General features: G+C 39.1%; 1 protein-coding gene across 9 annotated transcripts in view; it reads right to left on the bottom strand.

Moving 5' to 3' along the window:
- The window catches only part of LOC124774929 (clavesin-2-like), a 253,203-nt gene that overhangs the window by 27,922 nt on the left and 199,606 nt on the right, over positions 1–25,675 (bottom strand). For all 9 annotated transcript variants that reach the window (XR_007015575.1, XM_047249613.1, XM_047249614.1 and 6 more), the window contains exons 4-6: positions 3,949–4,099; positions 278–471; positions 61–171 (exon numbers count right to left, since the gene is read on the bottom strand). Coding sequence is in view for 8 of the 9 variants with exons in the window: in XM_047249613.1 (XP_047105569.1) it covers positions 61–171; positions 278–471; positions 3,949–4,099 (456 nt within the window). In the remaining variant the exon portion in view is untranslated. The remainder of the gene's footprint in view (positions 1–60; positions 172–277; positions 472–3,948; positions 4,100–25,675) is intronic.

The raw sequence follows: 25,675 nt of genomic DNA, 5'->3' as shown, positions 1-25,675 counted from the left end.
TTCAGTTATGAGATTTTTATGATATGAGATATTAGAAAAATCTTTTGAATTTCTACCTACACGTTTCCTCAGTTTTTCCTTTATGAATGGTTTGAATAAAGAAAATAGCGAACCAATAAAAATAGGCTCATTCACCACATGGATAGCTTTAAGCCTGATGGGAAAACAATCCTGAAACACAACAGCGATAACCAGAAGGTAATGACACAATTAATAGTTTTCACCATTGTTAATGAAAAGTAATGCAATGAAAAGTACATTCAGATTAAAATTTTACCTGAAATAATCTTGTTAACAACAGTGCAGATGAAGGTGTGAGAGCAAACAGATGCTTAAATCCAAATCCTTTTAGATCCATGATAATACTTATCCCAGAAATCTGCACACGCTGGTCCTCAAGAAAAAAGGAAAGTGTTGTTGATAGTTGTTGAAATAAGTTTTCTATTGTCACTTTCTTCAAATCAGCTTTCTCTGAAATATTGACAATTGATGGACCACTGAAGATCATTGGATTATTAACACACAACTGATGGGACATACATTCCTTGCATATTGTATATCTATGCTTTAAAAAGCAACAGTGTACTGGTACTAGGATGACACAGTATTTCATCATCATATCAAAATGTAACAACACAGTATCAATATAATGAAAAGAATAGTCACTACTCATCATATAACAGAGATGCTGACTTGCAGAAAGGCATAACAAAAAGTATGTTGGAAAGTTAGCTTTCAGCCAACAAGGACTTTGTCAAAAATAGACAGCACACACACACAACTCACAACACACATGACCACAGTCTCTGGCAGCTAGAGCCATACTGTGAGCAGTAGTGCATTACGGGACATGCAACTGGATGGAGGCAAAGAGGATGCTGGGGCAGGGAGGTGTGGGGGACTTTTAAGTGCTGCTGGGAGCATGCAGGGCCGAGGTGGTGAGTAGGGCAGTTAGGTACAGTCGGGAGGGTAGATACTGGGTGGGGAAGAGAAGTGTGGGGGGGGGGGGGGGGGGAGTGGAAAAGGAGAGAAGTAAAAAGGGAAGAGGCTAGATGGTTAAGGATAATTACTAATGAAGGGTTATGGGAACATAAGATACATTGTACATTGCAGGGAGAGTTTCCACATGCACAATTCAGAAAAGCTGATGTTGGTGGGAAGTATCCAGATGGCACATGCTGTGAAGTAGTCACTGAAATGAAGGATGTCATGTTAGGTGGTGTGCTCAGCAACTAGGTCGGTTGTCATTCCCATGTATAATGCAGCATAGTGGTTGCACCTTACCCTGTGCTATCACATGATTGGGACAGGTGATGTTTGTAAGCAGACTGGAGCAGCTGGTGGTGGGAGGATGCATGGGACAGGCCTTGCATCTAGATCTATTATAGGGATATGAGCCATAAGGTAAGGGGTTGGGAGCGAGCTTGTGTAGGGATGGACGAGGATATTGTGTTGATTCGGAGGGTGACAGAATACCACCGTGGGACGGGTGGGAAGGATAGTGTGTAGAAAATTTCTCATTTCAAGGCACGATGAGTGCTAGACAAAACCCTGGTGGAGAATGTAATTCAGTTTCTCCAGTCCTGGATTGTACTGAGTTACAGGTGGAATGCTCCTCTGTGGCCAGATGGTGAGACTTTGGGAGGTGTTGGATGACTTGAAAGATAAAGCATGCAAGATCTGATTTGTACAAGGTTGGGAGGGTAATTACGATCTGTAAAGACCTCAATAGAACCTCAGTATATTTCAAGAGAGTTGACTCATCACTACAGATGTAACGGCCAAGGGTAGCTAGGCTGTATGGAAGGGACTTTTTGGTATGTGATGGTTGGCAGCTGTTGAAGTGGAGGTATTGCTGGTGGTTGGTAGGTTTGATATGGACAGAGGTACTGATGTAGCTGTCTGTGACCTGGAGGTCAACATCAAGGAAGGTGGCTTGATGCGTTGAGTAGGACCAGGTGAAGTTAATGGGGGAGAAGGTGTTGAGGTTCTGGAGGAATGTGGACAGGGTGTTCAAAATGGCTCTGAGCACTATGGGACTTAACATCTATGGTCATCAATCCCCTAGAACTTAGAACTACTTAAACCTAACTAACCTAAGGACATCACACACATCCATGCCTGAGGCAGGATTTGAACCCATGACCATAGCAGTCGTGTGGTTCCAGACTGAAGCGACTAGAACCGCATGGCCACACCGGCCAGCGATAAGGTGTCCTCATCCTCAATGCAGATCATGAAGATGTCCTCAATGAATCTGAACCAGGTGAGGGGTTTGGGATTCTGGGTGTTTAGGAAAGGATTCCTGTAGATGGTCCATGAATATGTTGGCATATCATGGTGCCAAGTGGGTGCACATAGTTGTATCCCAGATTTTTTTTAGGTATGCCGTCAAAGGAGAAGTAGTTGTCGATAAGCATATAATTGGTTCTGGTGACTAGGAAGGAGGTGGTTGGTTTGGAATCATCAAACACTGGGAAAAATAGTGTTCTATAGTGGTAAGACCATGGGCATTAGGAATGTAAGTGTAAAGGGAGGTAGCATCAATAGCGGTGAACAGGGCACATATAAAGGAACAGAAACTGTGGAGAGTTGGTGGAGGAAGTGGTTGGTATCTTCTGTGTAGGAGGATATGTTGTGGGTAATAGGCTGAAGGTGTTGGCCTCTGAGAACAGAGATTCTCTCAGTGGGCACACAGTAACCAGCCACAATGGGGTGTCCTGCGTCGTTGGGTTGATCAATTTGAGGAGGCACATAGTAGGTAGGAGAGGGGGCAGTTTTATGGGTCAGGAGAGAGGTGGCATCTGGGGAGAGGTTCCAGAATGTGATTAAGGATGTGAGGAGAGACTGAAGATTCTGCTGGATTTCTGGAAAGATGTCACTGTGCCTGGGTTTGTAGGTGGATGAATCAGTCAACTGGCGGAGTCCTTCGGCCAGGTAACCCTTGCAGTTCAAAACAACAATGGTGGAGCCTTTGGCAGCAGGTAGGATTGTAAGGCTGGGCCTAGTTTTTAAGTGGAGGATTGTGGATCTTTCTGTGGATATAAGTTTAGTTTGCATGTTGAGGGATCTGGGGAATAATGTTGTTGTTCCTTTCTGTGACTCAGCATCTCTGTTTGTAGTGTTTCGAGAATTTCTGCGTTAATTCTAGAACCACTCAGCCTTCTACCATCTCGAACACATGATATTTTAGATGTGAGAGTGGGATGCTAGAATCTACCTATTCCACATCACATGTTTGTGTGTGCAGGTGTGAAATCAGTTGCAAGCAGAACGTAGATGCAAACGGCACCGACAAGTAGTGGGGTTGCTAGAGACAAGACGTATTTTACAATTTGTTTGTAATGGAGTTATGGTTGTCAAGCCAACTCTTCACTAAATGTACTTAAATCTGTTTCTAATGTGAGACAATATGAGTGACTTACAAGAAGTCTAATGTTTATGTGTGAAATGTGAATTTTGTTCTTTATGAAGCTCAAATATACTGATAGTTGTTGAAAAGTATTCTTCAAGTATCTAATTATTTTGCAAGTAGAGAGAGAGTCTTTAAGGTTCCTGTAACTAGCATCATTCTTTGGAGAAGAAGTTTATAGAGATTCCAGAAGTCGGTTATCCAGTGAAAAGATCTGCTGTGTATACCAAGTAAGTCGACTTGTGTAAGAGAAGTGGGAAGTTTGCACATACACTTCACACACTCTTAGTTATCAAATTGTTAGACATTATATGCTGAGTAGCAACTATCCTTTCATTATATTGTTACATTTAATCATGGATTTTCCATTGTTTAACAGTGCAGTATGTATGATGTCACACTATCTTATTTTAAATACAAAGTTGTAGTTATACTAATGGCAAAAAGCTCATGCTTGTAATAAATGATCTGGTTCAGTAATATTACAAATGCAACATACATGTGCCTTATAAATAGGTTTAAATATGTGAACATACCAACCCTTAACACAATGACAATTCGTTCATCATTATCACATTGATCTAGGACAGTTAGTCCTTCGATATCATAAATATATCCTTTCTCTGTTGGGAGACAATCTTCAAAGTGTACTGGATAATTCTTCTTTACTTCGTAGAATCTCTTCAGCTGAAAAATAATATTTATAGATTCAATCTATTATTAACATTTGTATTAGTGATAACTACTTTTAAGTCTTGTAGAACTATTTTGTTGTTATTACTGTAATAACGTTTTGTTCTGTTGCTGACTTTTTCATCAAAAAATAACCAACAGCTTCAGAATATTACTCTCAAATCTAGTGTATATCTTACTCAAGTCATTATTATTAAACACTCACTATAGCATTAAAGGATTTCACCGCTCAAACGTGAATGTCTTATGATATTTTATTGATATTGTTTTATTTAGTTCCATAACTATGTCCTTGGTATTACGGGTTTTATAATTTTCACTTGTTATGTAGCCATCTTTCTACCAATGTATTGTTTTTTTTACAAAGGAGTTGCTCATATTCAATTTTCATAATTTTTCTATTGATTCTCAGTTTCCTACCTTTTTTCTGTCAGTTTTTTTTTTTTTTTTTTTTTTTTAGAATTTTGCATACAGTGATTTACCTCAGAACTTTTATGATAAACAATGAAAATAATTTCCAAGTAACTGGAGTTATATTTAAATGTAATAGTTTCAAAGTAACAGAAGAGGCATATACAAGATATCCAGCTAGTAACTTTAGATAATGATCTTATGGCACCTTTCTGTGGAATAAATACATGTTGATTTTTGCTACATTGCTCTCCTTCTGACCAGAAAGAGAAATATTAAAATAAACAATCATTTTTCTGAGAAATTTGACACACTGTGAGATACATCGAATTGAAAAACAGCTCAAACTAAGTTTGTTATCACCTACAGTATTTAAATTCAAGAACTTCCTCATTTTCTGGGTAACCATTATAATTTATATCTAGGAAATATGAGTGATATATGGAAGTTTGCAAGGTTAACAATTCACAGTGAAACAGTTCTACTATTGTTCATCTAACATCTTGGCTTTTTCTGAGATGAGCTTTACTATTTCAGACAACTGGTGATTTTTATGGATGCATCATCAAAAATCACAGAGACTTATTAAAAGCTCATTCATATTCTTATAAATAATTCAAAAGTAAAGGAGGCAGCTCACCAAACTGTCATTAACAGGCACACAGAAAAGGGTAAAATCTTTGCTCCAAGTATTCCTTATCTCCAACTTGATTCACCACTGTTCCTCATAGTTCCTTCCCGAGAACACAAATCTCTGAACAGAAAAAAATACAGCCATCTGCAACCTCAAGACAGACTCTAATTTAATCATCCTCCCTGCCCTCCCTGTAGACAAAGGCTCCACTACTGTTGGGATGTATTGTGAGCATACCCGACAGAAGGTTTCTGCCACTGCCTGACTCTTACACCTGCAAATGCTGCCACAGTGATCCCACCTCATAAGTCCAAAGTAGCCTCTAATCCCTACTCAAATCCATAGGCCCATTCCAGTATCTTTCCCCTGGATACATCTTCCTCTTCATCTCAATGATCTTTCCACACTGATTTTTACCATAACCATAAATCCAACAATCCTGGACACCCCATTGTTGCTGGTTGCTGTGCTCATACTGAAAGAATCTCCACTTGTGTCAACCAACATCTCCAACTGATTGCTCATAGCCTAGTCTCTCATATTAAAGATACAAACCACTTGCTTCACCGACTCTTGACAAATGCCACTCCACTGTGACCCGTATCACCTCATCACTGTTGATGCCACTTTCCCAAAGCATACCTCTCCCAACATTCCTCTGACTCCTAACCCAGTACTTCAATCTGTAATATAACATGGCAAAAATGTTTGTGTTGTGTGAAGTTTTGGGCGTGTATCATTGCTTAATACAAGAAAAATAATTTTTAATATACCAGGTCTTACTACGGATTAATACCTATCTTGTGTAACCTGGGGTGGTGCTTCTTAATGCTGCCATAGGTTGATCTTGATGTTACTGCACTGCCACATGGGAATCATGCAATGGTAGAAATAAGTTTCTTCTTGTTCACAGAGAACTTTATTTTGCACTCTAGATGTTTGGCAGCGAAAGTACAAAGTCTGACTACATGCTTTGAAACAAAATTCAGTCCAAGACTCTTAAGACTGACTTATAGCAGCATGCAAATCACCTCTCCTATTTATATGGTTTTAAACAATTACTGTCATTGTTACATATTTAATTTTGGATTAATACAATTAAAGTTTTTACACTTGCCTTCCCAAACTACATAGAAATTTATGTGAAATAAAAGTGAATAATTTCACACAAAGACAGGAAAGAATCTGTTTCTATTAAGACTATAAATTACATGTTTTATCATTACAAAAGAATGGCTCAGAGCACTATGAGACTTAACTTCTGAGGTCATCTGTCGCCTAGAACTTAGAACTAATTAAACCAAACTAACCTAAGGACATCACACACAGCCATGCCCGAGGCAGGATTCGAACCTGCGACCGGAGCGGTTGCTCGGTTCCAGACTGTAGCGCCTAGAACCACATGGCCACTCCGGCCGGCCTTTTATCATTACAACAATGTATTTTGTTAATTTGCATACATTATTTTACTGACTTAAAGGAATATCATCCTATCATTTTCATGTGAACAGAGCAATTAGTTTTTTTGAATAAAAGGCCTAGATTCAATTAATTAAATTTTGTATGATTAAAATTTTACATTTCTATATGGACATAATTACAGTTCTGTTAACTAACACTAATTAAAACATGAGTATGTTTAATTCTGATTGAAAAATCATCATGTCACATTTCTATTAGGGATACAAATAGTTTTTTGATTTAACAAAGCATAAATATAGCTGTCTCTTGATGACTAGAAATATCGGAACTTTAATCATTAATTACTCCATAATTACAATAGCAATTTTATTCCTACCATGTGCCTGTAGCTTGTATTATGTGCAAATTGTGATGATACATTATCTTTTAATCCAACATGTATCCTTCATTCTACACACTGGTGACACCCAGGAAAAAAATATCAAAACAATAGCTAAAATTAGTGCAAATTACTAATTTGCTGCAAAAAAAATCTTCATTGTATTCATATCCAGATAACCAGAAAAGGCAAAGTCAAAGCAACACTTTAAATTGGTGTAAATTACTGATATTACATATATGCGCTCTTGAGGAGAGTGGGGATGAGACTGGAAAGGAATACAGGATCCCAGAAGGGGTTGTAGTATTACAAATCCTTATACATGTAACCAATTACATCCTCACACATGATTACCTCTGCTTTGAGGGAAGTATATAAACAAATCTGTGTTACAGCCATGGGCACCTGCATGGCACCTTCCCCTTGCCAATGAGTATATAGGCCACATGGAAGAAACATTCCTAGCCTCCCAAAATGCCACACCCTTCTTCTGGCCCAAGTTTAATGAAGACCAAGACACCCTCTCATCATATATCTTCAACGTCTTCTCTCCAGCTGACGATACTTCCATGATCTGGACCCATTTCAAGCACACTAAACATCACCAGTACCTGCATTTTGGCAGCTGTCACCTGTTCCACACCAAAAAGTCTCTCCCAAATAGCCTAGCTACCCAAGGACGGCATATCTGTAGTGATGGGCACTGACTTGTGCAGTGTGCTAAAGGTCTCACAAAGGCTTGCCCAAACAGGCATTATACCCCAAACATTATCCGCAGACAGATTTCCTATACCATATGCCATACCTCACACACTGCTAATCCTCTCATATCACCCCCAAGAAGCAGTTGCAAAGAAGTATCCCTCCCTCGACCCTCTTCCCCCCCCCCCCCCTCCCACACATACATACACATACACATAGATACACTACTTATCACTTGTTATCATCACGGACAGAAGCAACTGAATCATGATCCTTGCCAGGGACTTGGCTACCTATCATCATGCATGGAAAAAGTAGAGATCATCCTCATAACCCTTCCTACCTCTTGCAAAGTCGTATTCTACCACATACCCAAACTACACAACCTCTTGGTCTATCCATATGCCTCTCCTGCATCCAGTCTCTCGTCAAAGAGGTCATACCTTATGGAAGATCCATGTGTAAGATATGTTCAATTCACCTGCCCACACATCCTACTCTAGTCCTGTTACAGGGTTATCCTATCACATCAGAGGGAGGGCCACCTGTGAAAGCAGCCATGTCATATACACGTTCTGTAGCAATTTCTGCACATTTTGTGTGAGCATAACCACCAACCAGTTGTCAGCCAGAATGAATGGCCTCCGCCAAATAACCATCCTGGCCTCAGTCCCCACTAACCCACCACACCCAGACACTAACCCAATAGTCTCCCCTTCCTCTGTCCTGCACCCCTCACAGTCAACTCATCCAAGTCATCGTAATTGTGCCTTGTACAAACTCATCAGCTCCATAGCCTGTGTGTCACATTTGTTTCCCATGCACCTGCTGGCACTACCTTCCACACTCCTACCTCACACATCCACTGCATCCCTCTGAGCCATCCGCTACCCATTCTGCCTGACAAAACCCCTTACCCCAGCCTAGCTGTTGAACTGCTATCACTGTGTGTTCTGCCAGCACAATGTAGCGGCACAAGCATGCATGTTGTAAGTGTGTGTGTGTGTGTGTGTGTGTGTGTGTGTGTGTGTGTGTGTGTGTGTGTGTGTGTGTGTTTACATATTTATGAGAACTCTAGCTCATTTGAGGATTCCCCAAAATCTAGCAAATTTTCAGCTTTTTTTCATATGCCTGTTGACGACTCAGTGCCTCCACTATTTGGTGAGATGTATCCTTTACCCTTCAACGATTTACATTCTGCTATAACTTTCCTTATCATATTCATTCATATCGTCCCAAGTTGTGTCAGCACAGAGTTCAGGGTAATTATGTTAAAAGAAGTTAATATATCTCAAAGTGGACTAGTTAAATATATTGAACAAACTTCTCATTTATTTAGATAAATTGCACTCTGCAAACAATGCTGATAAAAAATATCCTTCATAATATCATTTTACCACTTGATTAGGAATTCTGAAGATGAATGGACACAGTTTTGTTTCCAGTGAAAGCAGTTGAATTGTGAAGAAAAGGGGGGGGGGGGGGGGGATGCCATGTACATTAACAAAGGGTACAAATGTAAAATATTTACATTCTTATATTTTACAGTGACCAGCATTTTGAAACCTGTGTTAAGAAGTAAAAGTCCTTGAATACTTAATAGAGAGTTGCAGGGTACAGAGTTTTACTACGTATCTTTTATTTATTCATGAAACAATCTGACGTATTCTTAAACTTTTAAGTTTCTAAACAGATTGAGTTAATTATAAATGGTGATTTACATAGAAGTTTTCCAGAGTATATCTATTCTAGAGTTTTCTGAGATTCCCTTGACATTTCTCGTCATCTGATCCTCCCACCACCCTGCCAACCTCAATGCCCTTTTTTCCTGTTGTCTCTCTCAAGGCATTGAGAATGCAAAATCATATTGCACATTTTGCCATTAATTATTTTTCAGAATGTGATGTTCAGTTGCCAATGGTTAATGTCAGGGTGCATGATGCCATCGTTAAATGGTAAAATACAAAGACTGTAAATGAAGAGAATTGAGGAATTTTAGATTTTGATGTACTTTTTGCCCCATAGATGCATAGTGAAGAACCCTCAAGGATCTAGAACAGGTTAGAAAAGATGGACACAATACATATTTAGAAAGAAAAAAAAGATACGCTAATGTATCTTCCACACATTTCAAGTGAAATGGTCCTCATGCATGTAGAAAAAATAAAAAAAAATATTAAACGTATTTTCATTTGAAAGGTAATAACAAGTTTGTCACAGCATATATAAATGTACACTGTACTGAGATGCAAATGACAAAACTTTAGACTACTTTAGTACCTACTCATCATCAAAGAGAAAATTCAGTTTACAACACTTATTTACATTGAAGACATTACTGAAAATATACAGAAGTGAGATTTTACACAATGTTGTTGTTGTTGTTGTGGTCTTCAGTCCTGAGACTGGCTTGATGCAGCTCTCCATGCTACTCTATCCTGTGCAAGATTCTTCATCTCCCAGTACCTACTGCAGCCTACATCCTTCTGAATCTGCTTAGTGTATTCATCTCTTGGTCTCCCTCTACGATTTTTACCCTCCTTGCTGCCCTCCAATACTAAATTTGTGATCCCTCAATGTCTCAGAACATGTCCTACCAACCAATCCCTTCTTCTAGTCAAGTTGTGCCACAAGCTCCTCTTCCCCCCAATTCTATTCAATACCTCCTCATTAGTTATGTGATCTACCCATCTAATCTTCAGCATTCTTCTGTAGCCCCACATTTCAAAAGCTTCTATTCTCTTCTTGTCTAAACTATTTGTCATCCACGTTTCACTTCCATACATGGCTACACTCCATACAAATACTTTCATAAATAACTTCCTGACATTTAAATCTATACTCGATGTTAACAAATTTTTCTTCTTCAGAAATGCTTTCCTTGCCATTGCCAGTCTACATTTTATATCCTCTCTACTTCGACCATCTTCAGTTATTTTGCTCCCCAAATAGCAAAACTTCTTTACTACTTTAAGCGTCTCATTTCCTAATCTAATTCCCTCAGCATCACCCGACTTAATTCGTCTACGTTCCGTTATCCTCATTTTGCTTTTGTTGATGTTCATCTTATACCCTCCTTTCAAGACACTGTCCATTCTGTTCAACTGCTCTTCCAAGTCCTTTGCTGTCTCTGACAGAATTACAATGTCATCGGCAAACCTCAAAGTTTTTATTTCTTCTCCCTGGATTTTAATACCTACTCCGAAGTTTTCTTTTGTTTCCTTTATTACTTGCTCAATATACAGATTGAATAACATCGAGGATAGGCTACAACCCTGTCTCACTCCCATCCCAACCACTGCTTCCCTTTCATACCCCTCGACTCGTATGACTGCCATCTGCTTTCTGTAGAAAATTGCAAATAGCCTTTCGCTCCCTGTATTTTACCCCTGCCACCTTCAGAATTTGAAAGAGAGTATTCCAATCAACACTGTCAAAAGTTTTCTCTAAGTCTACAAATGCTAGAAACGTAGGTTTGCCTTTCCTTAATCTTTCTTCTAAGATAAGTCGTAGGGTCAGTATTGCCTCACGTTTTCCAACATTTCTATGGAATCCAAACTGATCTTCCCCGAGGTCGGCTTCTAACAGCTTTTCCATTTGTCTGTAAAGAATTCACGTTAGTATTTTGCAGCTGTGACTTATTAAACTGATAGTTCGGTAATTTTCACATCTGTCAACACCTGCTTTCTTTGCGATTGGAATTATTATATTCTTCTTGAAGTCTGAGGATATTTCGCCTGTCTAATACAACTTGCTCACCAGATGGTAGAGTTTTGTCAGTACTGGCTCTCCCAAGGCTGTCAGTAGTTCTAATGGAATGTTGTCTGCTCCGGGGGCCTTGTTTCAACTCAGATCTTCCAGTGCTCTGTCAAACTCTTCACGTAGTATCATATCTCCCATTTCATCTTCATCTACATCCTCTTCCATTTCCATAATATTGTCCTCAAGGACATCGCCCTTGTATAGACCCTCTATATACTCCTTCCACCTTTCTGCTTTCCCTTCTTTGCTTAGAACTGGGTTTCCATCTGAGCTCTTGATGTTCATACAAGTGGTTCTCTTGTCTCCAAAGGTCTCTTTAATTTTCCTGTAGGCAGTATCTATCTTATCCCTCGTGAGCTAAGCCTCTACATCCTTACATTTGTCCTCTAGCCATGCCTGCTTAGCCATTTTGCACTTCCTGTCGATCTCATTTTTGAGACGTTTGTATTCCTTTTTGCCTGCTTCATTTTCTGCATTTTTGTATTTTCTCCTTCCATCAATTAAATTCAGTATCTCTTCTGTTACCCAAGGATTTCTACTAGCCCTCGTCTTTTTACCTACTTGATCCTCTGCTGCCTTCACAATTTCATCCCTCAAAGCTACCCATTCTTCTTCTACTGTATTCTTTTGCCCATTCCTGTCAATTGTTCCCCTATGCTCTCCCTGAAACTTTGTACAACCTCTGGTTCTTTCAGTTTATCCCAGCCCCATCTCCTTAAGTTCCCGGGTTCTTCCATGTATACAACCTTCTTTCATGATTCTTGAACCAAGTGTTAGCTATGATTGAGTTATGCTCTGCACAAAATTCTACCAGGCGGCTTTCTCATTCATTTCTTAGCCCCAATCCATATTCACCTACTATGTTTCCTTCTCTTCCTTTTCCTACTGTCGAATTCCAGTCACCCATGACTATTAAATTTTTGTCTCCCTTCACTACCTGAATAATTTCTTTTATCTCATCATACATTTCATCAATTTCTTCGTCATCTGCAGAGCTAGTTGGGATATAAACTTGTACTACTGTAGTAGGCATGGTCTTCGTGTCTATCTTGGCCACAATAATGCGTTCACTATGCTGTTTGCAGTAGCTTACCCATACTCCTATTTTTATTCATTATTAAACCTACTCCTGCATTACCCCTATTTGATTTTGTATTTATAACCCTGTATTCACCTGACCAAAAGTCTTGTTCCTCCTGCCACCGAACTTCACTAAGTCCCACTATATCTAACTTTAACCTATCCATTTCCCTTTTTAAATTTTCTAACCTACTTGCCTGATTAAGTGATCTGACATTCCACGCTCTGATCCGTAGAACGCCAGTTTTCTTTCTCCTTATAATGACGTCCTCTTGAGTAGTCCCCGCCCAGAGATCCGAATGGGGGACTATTTTACCTCCGGAATATTTTACCCAAGAAGACGCCATCCTCATTTAATCATACATTAAAGCTGCATGTCCTCAGGAAAAATTACGGCTGTAGTTTCCCCTTGCTTTCAGCTGTTCGCAGTACCAGAACAGCAAGGCCATTTTGGTTAGTGTTACAAGGCCAGACCAGTCAATCATCCAGACTGTTCCCCCTGCAACTACTGAAAAGGCTGCTGCCCCTCTTCAGGAACCACACGTTTGTCTGGCCTCTCAACAGATACCACTCTGTTGTGGTTGCACCTACAGTATGGCTATCTGTATCGTTGAGGCACGCAAGCTTCCCGACCAACGGCAAGGTCCATGGTTCATGGGGTGGGTTTACACAATACATTTTTGATATTATTAATAATATACAGTGTGTAACAAGTACAAGTGCAGATATTGCTATTGGTGACTGAGACAGTGTACTGAACAACATTAAATCAGTATTTATGCCATTTCCAGACTAATAATCATAGTTGTTACAAGTCATATGTTTTTAAGTTGGTTAGTAGCTTATTTTCCCTCTGAGCAGTAGGTCAGGTATTGAAGTGTAGATGCGTGGATGCAAAACCATTACTCTACACTGACAGGTGTAGTACACTTGTTGGTGTACCATGCAGAAAACATCAGAGCATAAAGTTTGTGGCTTGTTTGTAGGAAGATTGTCCAATGCAGAGAAAAAACAACCAATGCATCAATATTAAGATACCGCAGATAAAAATATCTGCCTATTTATACCCATTACACCCTGTATATGCATCAGTCTGTTCCATTGCTGCCACACAATCACAGATGGAGAAAAGAGGAGAATAAACAAGACAGGGCTCTGTGAGGGAAATGGCTAGAGACAGAGATGGGTGGCAAGCTTTCCTTGATGGTTTCTTTTAAGTGTTGCTGTCAAAGAAAAGAAGGAAAAAGATGCCTTATGCTTCCAAAGGAATTAGTCATGCAAATCAAGTCTATTCTATGAAGAAATTCATCAGTTGAGTAGAAGGAGTTGGCCGCTGATAAATCTTTTAGGCTCCTCTTAAATGGAATTTTACAAGTATTTAAAAAATGTTATGGCTGCTGGTAAGTTATTGAAAATGTGCCTTTCTGAATAATTCCTATCTTTCTGGACCAAAGCTTCTGACTAAATTTTTATGAAGATGGTTCATTTTCAAAAACAGATTCCTTGAATCAGCTGTAGGTTTGAAAAAGAAATACATATTTTAATGAAAAATTTCATCAAGGAATAAATAGATTGGGAAACTGCAGTTAGTATCCCCAGCTTTGAACAGGCCTTTCTAGGGCAGTCTAGAGTACACATCCACAAATAATTCATGTTACACATTTTTGGCTTTGGAAAACTTTAGCTTAGTTTGATGAGTTACTTAAAAATTAATTCTACATGACATTATGGTATGAAAGCAAATGAGGTATGATAGCTTTTCTTATTATTTATGCCACCTATGTCTGACAACGTATGGGTTGCAAATAAAGATTTTTTTAGGAACTGCAGCAGTTCTGCAGTATCCTCCTCCCAATTAAATTTACTATCGAGCTGTAGTCCTAAAAATTTAACATAACTTTTAACTGCTTGCCATCATATTTTGGCACATACTAAGACAAATCTCTTCAGAGTCTGACCTGTACTCAATGTGTTTTTCAAAGTTTAGTGACAAAGAATTTACTAAGAACGTACCAAGAATGTTGTCCTCAAAATTCGATCAACTAATCTTTCTAAAAGTATACTTTATTTTTTGTTTATTGAGATGTTAGTACCATCTGCAAACAAATCAAACTTGGCATCTGGTACTATTACTGATGGAAGGTCATTGATACACAAGAAGAACTAAGGGTGCTGAAGATAGTACCTTATGGAACATCACATGTTATTACACTCCTGGAAATGGAAAAAAGAACACATTGACACCGGTGTGTCAGACCCACCATAGTTGCTCCGGACACTGCGAGAGGGCTGTACAAGCAATGATCACACGCACAGCACAGCGGACACACCAGGAACCGCGGTGTTGGCCGTCGAATGGCGCTAGCTGCGCAGCATTTGTGCACCGCCGCCGTCAGTGTCAGCCAGTTTGCCATGGCATACGGAGCTCCATCGCAGTCTTTAACACTGGTAGCATGCCACGACAGCGTGGACGTGAACCGTATGTGCAGTCGACGGACTTTGAGCAAGGGCGTATAGTGGGCATGCGGGAGACCGGGTGGACGTACCGCCGAATTGCTCAACACGTGGGGCGTGAGGTCTCCACAGTACATCGATGTTGTCGCCAGTGGTCGGCGGAAGGTGCACGTGCCCGTCGACCTGGGACCGGACCACAGCGACGCACGGATGCACGCCAAGACCATAGGATCCTACGCAGTGCCGTAGGGGACAGCACCGCCACTTCCCAGCAAATTAGGGACACTGTTGCTCCTGGGGTATCGGCGAGGACCATTCGCAACCGTCTCCATGAAGCTGGGCTACGGTCCCGCACACCGTTAGGCCGTCTTCCGCTCACGCCCCAACATCGTGCAGCCCGCCTCCAGTGGTGTCGCGACAGGCGTGAATGGAGGGACGAATGGAGACGTGTCGTCTTCAGCGATGAGAGTCGCTTCTGCCTTGGTGCCAATGATGCTCGTATGCGTGTTTGGCGCCGTGCAGGTGAGCGCCACAATCAGGACTGCATACGACCGAGGCACACAGGGCCAACACCCGGCATCATGTTGTGGGGAGCGATCTCCTACACTGGCCGTACACCACTGGTGATCGTCGAGGGGACACTGAATAGTGCACGGTACATCCAAACCGTCATCGAACCCATCGTTCTACCATTCCTAGACCGGCAAGGGAACTTGCTGTTCCAACAGGACAATGCACGTCCGCATGTATCCCGTGCCACCCAACGTGCTCTAGAAGGTGTAAGTCAACTACCCTGGCCAGCAAGATCTCCGGATCTGTCCTCCATTGAGCATGTTTGGGACTGGATGAAGCGTCGTCTCACGCGGTCTGCACGTCCAGCACGAACGCTGGTCCAACTGAGGCGCCAGGTGGAAATGGCATGGCAAGCTGTACCGCAGGACTACATCCAGCATCTCTACGATCGTCTCCATGGGAGAATAGCAGCCTGCATTGGTGCGAAAGGTGGATATACACTGTACTAGTGCCGACATTGTGCATGCTCTGTTGCCTGTGTCTATGTGCCTGTGGTTCTGTCAGTGTGATCATGTGATGTATCTGTCCCCAGGAATGTGTCAATAAAGTTTCCCCTTCCTGGGACAATGAATTCACGGTGTTCTTATTTCAATTTCCAGGAGTGTAGTTCAATGTTAGATGACACCTGATAGTGTAATACTGGACTATTTCCTATTGTAACCCATTGTTTCCTGTCAGAGAGATACTATTTGAATCATTTTGCAACATTTAGTGTTACACATATTTTGTGATCTGTCAAAAGCCTGTCAAAGGCATCTGACTGTATAAACCATGATAAACCATGGTTTGTACAGTCAGATGGCATCTGATTGTATAAACTATGGTTTATCATGGTTTATACAGTCATATGCCTTTGACAGGCCTTGGACAGATCACAAAATATGTGTAACACTAAATGTTGCAAAATGATTCAAATAATTTATCTCTGATGATAAATCATGGTTTATACAGTCAGATGCCTTTGACAGATCACAAAATGTGTAAATAGCATGTAAATAATTGTCTAATGAGTTATGCACATTCTCACTGAATGGGTAAATAAGTGCCTCATTGTTGAAACCCTTTAGAAATTTAATCTGTGACTCTGACAATATATTATTTGTAATCAGGTGGTTAAGAAACCAGTTGTATGTTACGTTTTCTAAAAATTTTGAAAATGTTGGCTAAGTTGAAACTGTCTAGAAACTTGATGGCATTTCTTCAAGGTAAGTGCTCTATCAATAATAGTCTTTCATTTTTCATTCAAGCCATGAGCACTGTATACATCACTTCAGTTCATGTTTTTGAAAAGTTTCCTAAAATAATCAATTATTTGCTTCCTATTTAGTAGATTTTGTATGCTCATCAGTATCAACATTTAACAAAAGAAACTGCATGTCATATTCTGAGAGGTCATTAACTATTGGTTTTGTAATATAGTTTGTTCTTTAGACATTTCTATGAAGATATTATCAATGGCTGTTTCTGACCAATTAGCTACCTTAGTTGGAAAGTTTACCAAAGGAATGAAGTTGAGTGACAGTGTTACTGACTGCAAAAAATTCTTACTGGAAAAGTTTTTAAAATTACCAGCAATGATTATTTATTTGTTTTTTACTTCAAGATGATTTATGAAGAGATTAGAATTATCTGCAGGTGCTCAGTATACACTTGCTATTACAAAGAATTTATTATGATATTCTTTATCTGTTGCACATGCTTGTATACGCCACTCTAAGCAAAATTTTTGTATGCCTATATTCTTAAATTTATGATGATTTCAGATGAATGTGACAACTTCTTCCTTTCTGAGGTGACAACATAAATCCCATCGCACCTAATACATCTACACCACTAGTCACATGATATTCAGAGAGGCAGATTGTGTCAACTGGGTTGAGGAATCTTGTTTATCAATGACAGTAAGTAGCACATTAATTTTAGTTCTCTGTCCTTGAATGTTTTGATGTAATAAAGATAGCTGGCATTTTGCTCTGACATCTTATAACAGGGTGGAAATAAAATTTCTTGTGACAGTTGAAAATTTTAACAAATAGCATTTTGTGTTGACACAGCATGCCAAAATTATGTTGTTTAGTTTCTTTCTCAAACTGAAGGCTTGTCTCAGTCATAATCTCTCTTAAACCTATGTTTCTTTTTGTCCTCCCTATCCTAAAAAAATGTGCTGCTCTCACACCTTTTACCACTACAATTTTACCACTCGTGACAGTGCCTCCATCCCTTAGATTTCTGCTAATAATCCAGCCAAATCACACTTCCATTTACTGCTGAAGTGAAGGCAATGCCTAGTTTAATCACATCTACTGGCAGAATGAACAGAAACCATGTCAAAAGGGGAATCTGTACCTGACCTAAGTAGCCATTCCAATTCCAAATGAACTCTTCTTACAGAAGACTTCAAGTGGAGTCTCAGAACAGGAACCAACTCAACATTGGTATGGTTAGATGCTGATGCAATCTTTACTAGGCCACATTCCACATGGTATGCAGGATCTCCATTAGTACTGTCACCTGGTGCAACCTCTACCCCATTGTCTTCCTTGGTGATTTCTTTACAAAATGATCCTATATTCTCTGTCACCTGACACAGTCCAGCATTAAGTTTAAAAAAATTCGATGACCTGGTATTCTGACTTAGTTCATTCTGTAAAAGTTGGCCTGCATCTTGTAAAGCATCAGGGAGTAGGTTAAATATATAAAATGAAGAGACTGATGCCAACCTCATATTGAAATTTATAATACTGTTTTGATTTAGTTATTTAATTGGATAGATAAAAAATCTACTCACCAAGCAGAACACATACATAAAAGACTGTTGTAACTGGCATGCTTTTGGAGCCAGTGGCTCCTTCTTCAGGCAGAACAGATGAAGGAGAAGGAAGAAGGGTGAAGGAAAAGGGCTGGAGAGGTCTAGGAAAAGGGGTAGATTTTAGTAAAGTCATTCAGTACTGTGGGTCAAGGGAGATTTACCATATGGGATTAAAAGGAAAGATAGCTGGCGTTTTGTCTTTTCTTTTCAACCCGTATGGTAAGTCCCCCCTGCCTCTCAGTTCTGGGTGACTTTCCTAAAATCAAGCCTCTTCCTAGACCTCTCCAGTCCTTTTCCTTCACCTTTGTTCCTTCCCCTTCAACCCTTCTGCCTGAAGAAGGAGCCATGGCTCCGAAATCTTGCCAGTTACAACAGTCTTTTATGTGTGTGTTCTGCCACTGCTTGGTGAATAGATTTTATATCTATCCAATTAAATCATTTTGCCATTAATTGATTGTTTTTGTTGTTATGTTTTGATTTTGCTGATGATACACATTTTACATATGGATTACACATTGCATTTTGGCTATTGCAGGCACAAATATACCTCAACTTGTGAGTGATCTTTAGAATAATGATTTTTCAAAAATGTAATAAATAATAAAGTTATCATCTTATTATTTCACTTTGAAATAGAGGAAAACAGCTCACTAGGCTGTTTAAGAGCTATAAAGTAGCTTACACCACTCATAACCAGATCCAGTATCACTTTATACAGAATAATCAGCCATGTAAAGAAGAATTTTCTCAATCTGGTGTTTATAAATTAATATCCAGTCAATGTCTCACGCCTTAACATCAGACAGATTGGACATATGTTCAGAATGAGATTTCAGGAGCATAACCTCACTAAAAAAAGGTGCAATTAAAAATAAATCCACATTTGACAAGCATTTAAAAGTTAGCAAACATGTAAAACCTGTATTAGAGTCATTCCAAATATTGCATTGTGTACACAAGATTAAAAAATTAACTGTGCGGTGGGACGATCATGAAACACTCACAAGAAATAAGCCTTAATGGCCAACTGATTACCTAATATCAGATGTTTCATGATTCAGTGATGACAATTTTTCAGAAAACATAGCTGACTGCTCTCATAGCTCCCCTCATCAAGACATTAACTTATTACTATGTCTTAAATTCTACATTTGACTTAAGAAAACATTTTTATATAACCTGGGTCTGTTTTGTATTGGAGCTGCAGTGAATATGTATTTCTGTCTTGTCTTTACTCCTGATGTCAATAGAAGGCACCATGTGTTAGATTTTTTATTCCTTCTTTAGTTGTTTTTACATCTATTTTACTTCTATTGCATATTTTAAATCTATTTTGCATTTGCACTGACCTTACTTATCACTATATGTTTTACTTTATTCCTATTTAGTGTACCTGCACAGATGCTGCTAATCTATCTTTCATCTGCTGCATTGGTAGCTTCCTGCTACCTGTGTGTGCATATGCAGTCATGTTTTCATGGGCACTACAATTTGTATTTCAATATTTATGATTCAATACTAGAAGTGTGGCTCTGTCTTATAATAGCTGCCTGCCTTCCACAATGGTAAGAATTGTCTCTTCACAATTTCATTACAAATTTGGCTTTTCGTTGGTGGTCTATGGCGATATTTTTTAAAATTATTTTACTTTTGCATTCTAGGTGCATGCCAAAATTTTTGCTATTTATAACTAAAGTCTTAGCCACATTTCCTAAACATAAGTCATCTTTGACTCAGGTTTATTAATAGTATGTAAAACAATTTACCAAGGTAAGACCATACCTCTAATCTGCTTTTATGTATTTTTCTCATGTAGAAATTTTGAAGCTGTCTCAAAAAAGCAAAACGTATGAATAAAGCCCCTGCTGTCAATGTGATCTTGAATCTTTTTCTTAGTGAAATCACTTTTTGTTGCATTTAAATTGTAGATTCAAAAATTTTCAATATGCGTTGTACTTCACTTTCATTTTCAATTTGTCAGATATTTGAGAAGTTTGTCCTTCTGGAATGTTCTCATGCCAGAACAGAGTCTATAAGGGCCAAATGGATACCAGTTAGGTATCTTCTGTGTCAAAGATTTTACATACATACACTGTACGTCTTTTGTTAGATGACTCATAAGAAGTATTTTTTCCTGTGTTATTTATAAAAATGAATATTCTGTGAAATGTGTTTTCTAGAAAATATGAGCAGATGAAGAGTAAATAATGCAGTTATTGGCAATGAGTGTTTTATTTAGTACAATTAACAACTTGGGAACCTCTATAAATTAAGAACATGATAGCACCTTCAAATGAATCTTGAACCTCAAACATTAAAGATAAGTATTAGAATATTGTTATAATTCTTTCTTTCCAGTAAATCTTATTATGTGGCTTAATAGCTGTAAATAATGATAAAACAGAATAAATAGGTAATCCTAACACATGGGTATTGAGGCACTGTTAATCTACATCAAAACAATTAGAGGTTCAAAACAGATGAATGTTACAATAAATGTTGCTTATCTGGAAAGTGAGTTTCTATAAGTTCTAGCATGGGAATTACCCAAGGAATTTTTTTTATTTTTTATTTATTTATTTATTTTTTGTTACTGACACCTGTAAATTCTTACCTGCAATATATTGCTGAAAGTGTGTTGTGTGTTGTTTACACCTTCATCTGCTTGAGGCTCATCTATTTCTAATTAAAGCAACAGATGAAACTTCGTCTTCATATACAGCACAAAACATCAGACAAAGTTATATGCCTGTTTCTGCTATTACCTGTTGTCACTCTACATCTCTCTATACTCTTTTCCTTCCTTAATTTATCCATATATTTGCTAGCCCTATCTAATTCAGCTTGAGGCTGTAATTTTTCCCTCCTGTTCCACTATTTTACCATCTCTATTGTATATCCTACAAAACCACTGAAGAACCTCATTTCCTTCCTCAATTCCCATGGCACTGAAGACCCCCAATAGAAAAAAAACTACAGCTTCCATGAGACTGTACAGCAGAACTTACAATTCTGAAGGAAATCAGACACTTTTCATTCATATTAAACTAATAATTTAGTAAGAAGAAGTCAGTAAAATTAGCAATAAATAAAAATACACATTTTCAAAAATGTTACCTATACTCTACTGTATGTAAACAGTATGAGCCTGCTTCACCATGTTGCCAGTGAATTGCTGTAAATGTTTGTGGTTGTGGTGGCAACTGGCTGGGTACTATTCCTCATACAACTGTCGAGCTTCATGGGCATTACCGTCAGCTAGTCCACAAACAAAAACCATATCTCGTTGTTCTTCAAACAAATACTGTGCCGCCATGCTTACTGTATGACTGAATCACAGGTGACGTGTGTGTGGTCCGAAGTGAGGCTTACATGTGAATGCCTCTGATGTGAGGTGGAGACAAACAGCAAGACCTATTCGACATGTGTGCATATCGTGTTGGGGCAGTGATGATGCAACGTAAATTTGTATGTTGAACTGACAATCATAACGCTGCTCGTCAACCAATGAATGGCGACAGGGCAATCACATGGCCATTCGAAACATGTGGCGCCAAATTTCTGTGGTTTAAAAATTCTGCATTGTCAACGTACACAACATTAGTGATTTTGGTTCCCTCAGCTATCTGGGGTTAAAATTTCGTGACACAATTTTGCTCCACCCTGTATAAGTTGATTAAATGCTCCCAATCCCTGGTCCCCAAGTCACATCAAAATGTCATTCAAAAGTGAGAGAAGACTACTTAATATCGTGCAATACTGATAATGACAGTATTAAACCAAATTACAAATTGCACTCTTAAAGTCTAGACAAAGCTAGTACTGCATCTGCTGTATGTCAGTAATGTATATGTAAAAATAATCTCTTCCTGTAGGAAGATAAAAGTTGATCAAACTGAAGACATTTCTAATAACGTTTTTCTGTCTATTAGAGATCATCTATGTTTCAGTATTTCCTTAGTGGAAAATGGAGTTTTAGAAGGAAAGCTGTTCCAAAGCAAGAGTAAAAACCTCCAACCACATGCGACACATCCAAAAGAAGTTTGAAATCTTATTGACTCTCATAATAATAACTACTCACATAGTCCCAATTATAGTAATGTAGTATAGAATTATTGTTTATATGGGCATACACTAAGTTACTTATGTAATTAATTTTCCAATGATATATTTAAATATGCTATTGTCAAGTCACTCTGCAAGACAGGAGATAAAACAACAGGGAAGAATTATAGCTCATCTCATGACCTCTAGCATTTAAAAATTTTTTTGAGTGGATAGTAAACTAAATAATTAAAAGATTGGTACAGGAAAACATTCTCAGTAGAAAACAGTTTTAATTTCAAACAGACGTGTTTGGATCAAGGAGCAGTCAGAATTGTAGTTGTAAATTGTTGTAGTTGTGCTGGGAAAGTCCTTGAGCTTCAGGTACAGAAAGCTGACTAAAGCCTGAAATAAGTTCTGCAGAAATTTTTATGAAGTCTCAGACAGTGTTCAGGAAAGATAGATTAGGCAGAATTGGTGGTGGAGTGTTTGTGTCTGTCAGTAGTGGTTTATCTTGTAGTGAAGTTGAAGTAGATACTCCGTGCGAATTGGTATGGGTGGAGGTTATACTTAACAGCCAAACTAAGTTAATAACTGGCTCCTTCTACCGACCCCCAGACTCCGATGATATAGTTGCTGAACAGTTCAGAGAAAATTTGAGTCTCGTAACAAATAAATACCCCACTCATACGGTTATAGTTGGTGGGGACTTCAACCTTCCCTCGATATGTTGGCAAAAATACTTGTTCAGAACCAGTGGTAGGCAGAAAACATCTTCCGAGATTGTCCTAAATGCTTTCTCCGAAAATTATTTCAAGCAGTTAGTCTACGAACCCACGCGAATTATAAATGGTTGCGAAAACACACTTGACCTCTTAGCCACAAACAATCCAGAGCTAATAGAGAGCATCATGACTGATACAGGGGTTAGTGATCACAAGGTCGTTGCAGCTAGGCTCAATACCATTTCTTCCAAATCCACCAGAAACAAACGCAAAATAATTTTATTTAAAAAGGTCGATAAAGTGTCACTAGAAGCCCTCCTAAGAGACAATCTCCATTCCTTCCGAACTGACTATGTAAATGTAGATGAGATGTGGCTCAAATTCAAAGATATAGTAGCAACAGCAATTGAGAGATTCATAACTCATAAACTGGTAAGAGATGGAACTGATCCCCCATGGTACACAAAACAGGTCTGAACGCTGTTGTAGAGGCAACAGAAAAAGCATGTGAAGTTCAGAAGAGCTTGAAATCCTGAAGATTGGCTAAAATTTACAGATGCGCGAAATTTGGCACGGACTCCAATGCAAGATGCCTTTAATAGGTTCCACAACGAACCATTGTCTCGAAATTTGGCAGAAAATTCAAAGAAATTCTGGTCGTATGTAAAGTACACAAGCGGCAAGACGCAGTCAACACGTTCGCTGCGCAGTGCCGATGGTACTATTACCGACGACTGCGCCGCTAAAGCAGAGTTACTGAACGCAGTTTTCTGAAATTCCTTCACCAGGGAAGACGAATGGAATATTCCAGAATTTGAAACATGAACAGCTGCTAGCAGAAGTTTCTTAGAAGCAGATGCCTTAGGGGTTGCGAAGCAACTCAAGTCACTTGATACGGGCAAGTCTTCAGGTCCAGATTGTATACCAATTAGGTTCCTTTCAGATTACCCTGATACAATAGCTCCATACTTAGCAATCATATACAACTGCTCACTCACCAATAGATCTGTACCTACAGACTGGAAAATTGTGCAGGTCGCACCAGTGTTTAAGAAGGGTAGTAGGAGTAATCCATCAAACTACAGACCTATTTCATTGACGTCAGTTTGCAGTAGGGTTTTGGAGCATATACTGCATTCAAACATTATGGTTCACCTCAAAGGGAATGATCTATTGATACATAATCAGCATGGTTTCAGAAAACATCGTTCTTGTGCAACGCAGCTAGCTCTTTATTCGCACGAAGTAATGGCCGCTATCGACAGGGGATCTCAAGTTGATTCCATATTTCTAGATTTCCGGAAAGCTTTTGACACTGTTCCTCACAAGCGACTTCTAATCAATCTGCGGGCCTATGGGGTATCATCTCAGTTGTGTGACTGGATTCGTGATTTCCTGTCAGGAAGGTCGCAGTTCGTAGTAATAGACGGCAAATCATCGAGTAAAACTAAACTGATATCAGGTGTTCCCCAGGGAAGCGTCCTGGGACCTCTGCTGTTCCTGATCTATATAAATGACCTGGGTGACAATCTGAGCAGTTCTCTTAGGATGTTCGCAGATGATGCTGTAATTGACTGTCTAGTAAGGTCATCCAAAGACCAGTATCAGTCGCAAAGCGATTTAGAAAAGATTGCTGTATGGTGTGGTAGGTGGCAGTTGATGCTAAATAACGAAAACTGTGAGGTGATCCACATGAGTTCCAGAAGAAATCCGTTGGAATTCGATTACTCGATAAATAGTACAATTCTCAAGGCTGTCAATTCAACTAAGTACCTGGGTGTTAAAATTATGAACAACTTCAGTTGGAAAGACCACATAGATAATATTGTGGGGAAGGCGTGCCAAAGGTTGCGTTTCATAGGCAGGACACTTAGAAGATGCAACAAGTCCACTAAAGAGACAGCTTACACTACACTCGTTCGTCCTCTGTTAGAATATTGCTGCGTGGTGTGGGATCCTTACCAGGTGGGATTGACGGAGGACATCGAAAGGGTGCAAAAAAGGGCAGCTCGATTTGTATTATCACATAATAGGGGAGAGAGTGTGGCAGATATGATATGCGAGTTGGGATGGAAATCATTAGAGCAAAAACGTTTTTCGTCGCGGCGAGATCTATTTACGAAATTTCAGTCACCAACTTTCTCTTCAGAATGTGAAAATATTTTGTTGAGCCCAACCTACATAGGTAGGAATGATCATCAAAATAAAATAAGAGAAATCAGAGCTCGAACAGAAATGTTTAGGTGTTCGTTTTTCCCGTGCATTGTTCGAGAGTGGAATGGTAGAGAGAGAGTATGATTGTGGTTTGATGAACCCTCTGCCAAGCACTTAAATGTGAATTGCAGAGTAATCATGTAGATGTAGATGTAGAGCTGTCAACTGAACAGGGGATACTTACCATAACATATAAACTAGAGTCAGTATTTCAGAATTTATTACAATGGGAATATTTCATGGGTTACTAAGCTTTTGGAAACATGATACCTGAAGTCAACACTTATTCATATTTATTAATTGTTATGGAATATGAGGCAAATTTAATAATCTGTAATTATTATATTGAGACCAAAAGATT

Source organism: Schistocerca piceifrons, chromosome 2 (genome assembly GCF_021461385.2).
Source record: "Schistocerca piceifrons isolate TAMUIC-IGC-003096 chromosome 2, iqSchPice1.1, whole genome shotgun sequence".
Taxonomy (NCBI): Eukaryota; Metazoa; Arthropoda; class Insecta; order Orthoptera; family Acrididae; genus Schistocerca; species Schistocerca piceifrons.
Note: the sequence above shows the minus strand (reverse complement) of the source record. Positions and strands in the feature narration are given on the sequence as shown.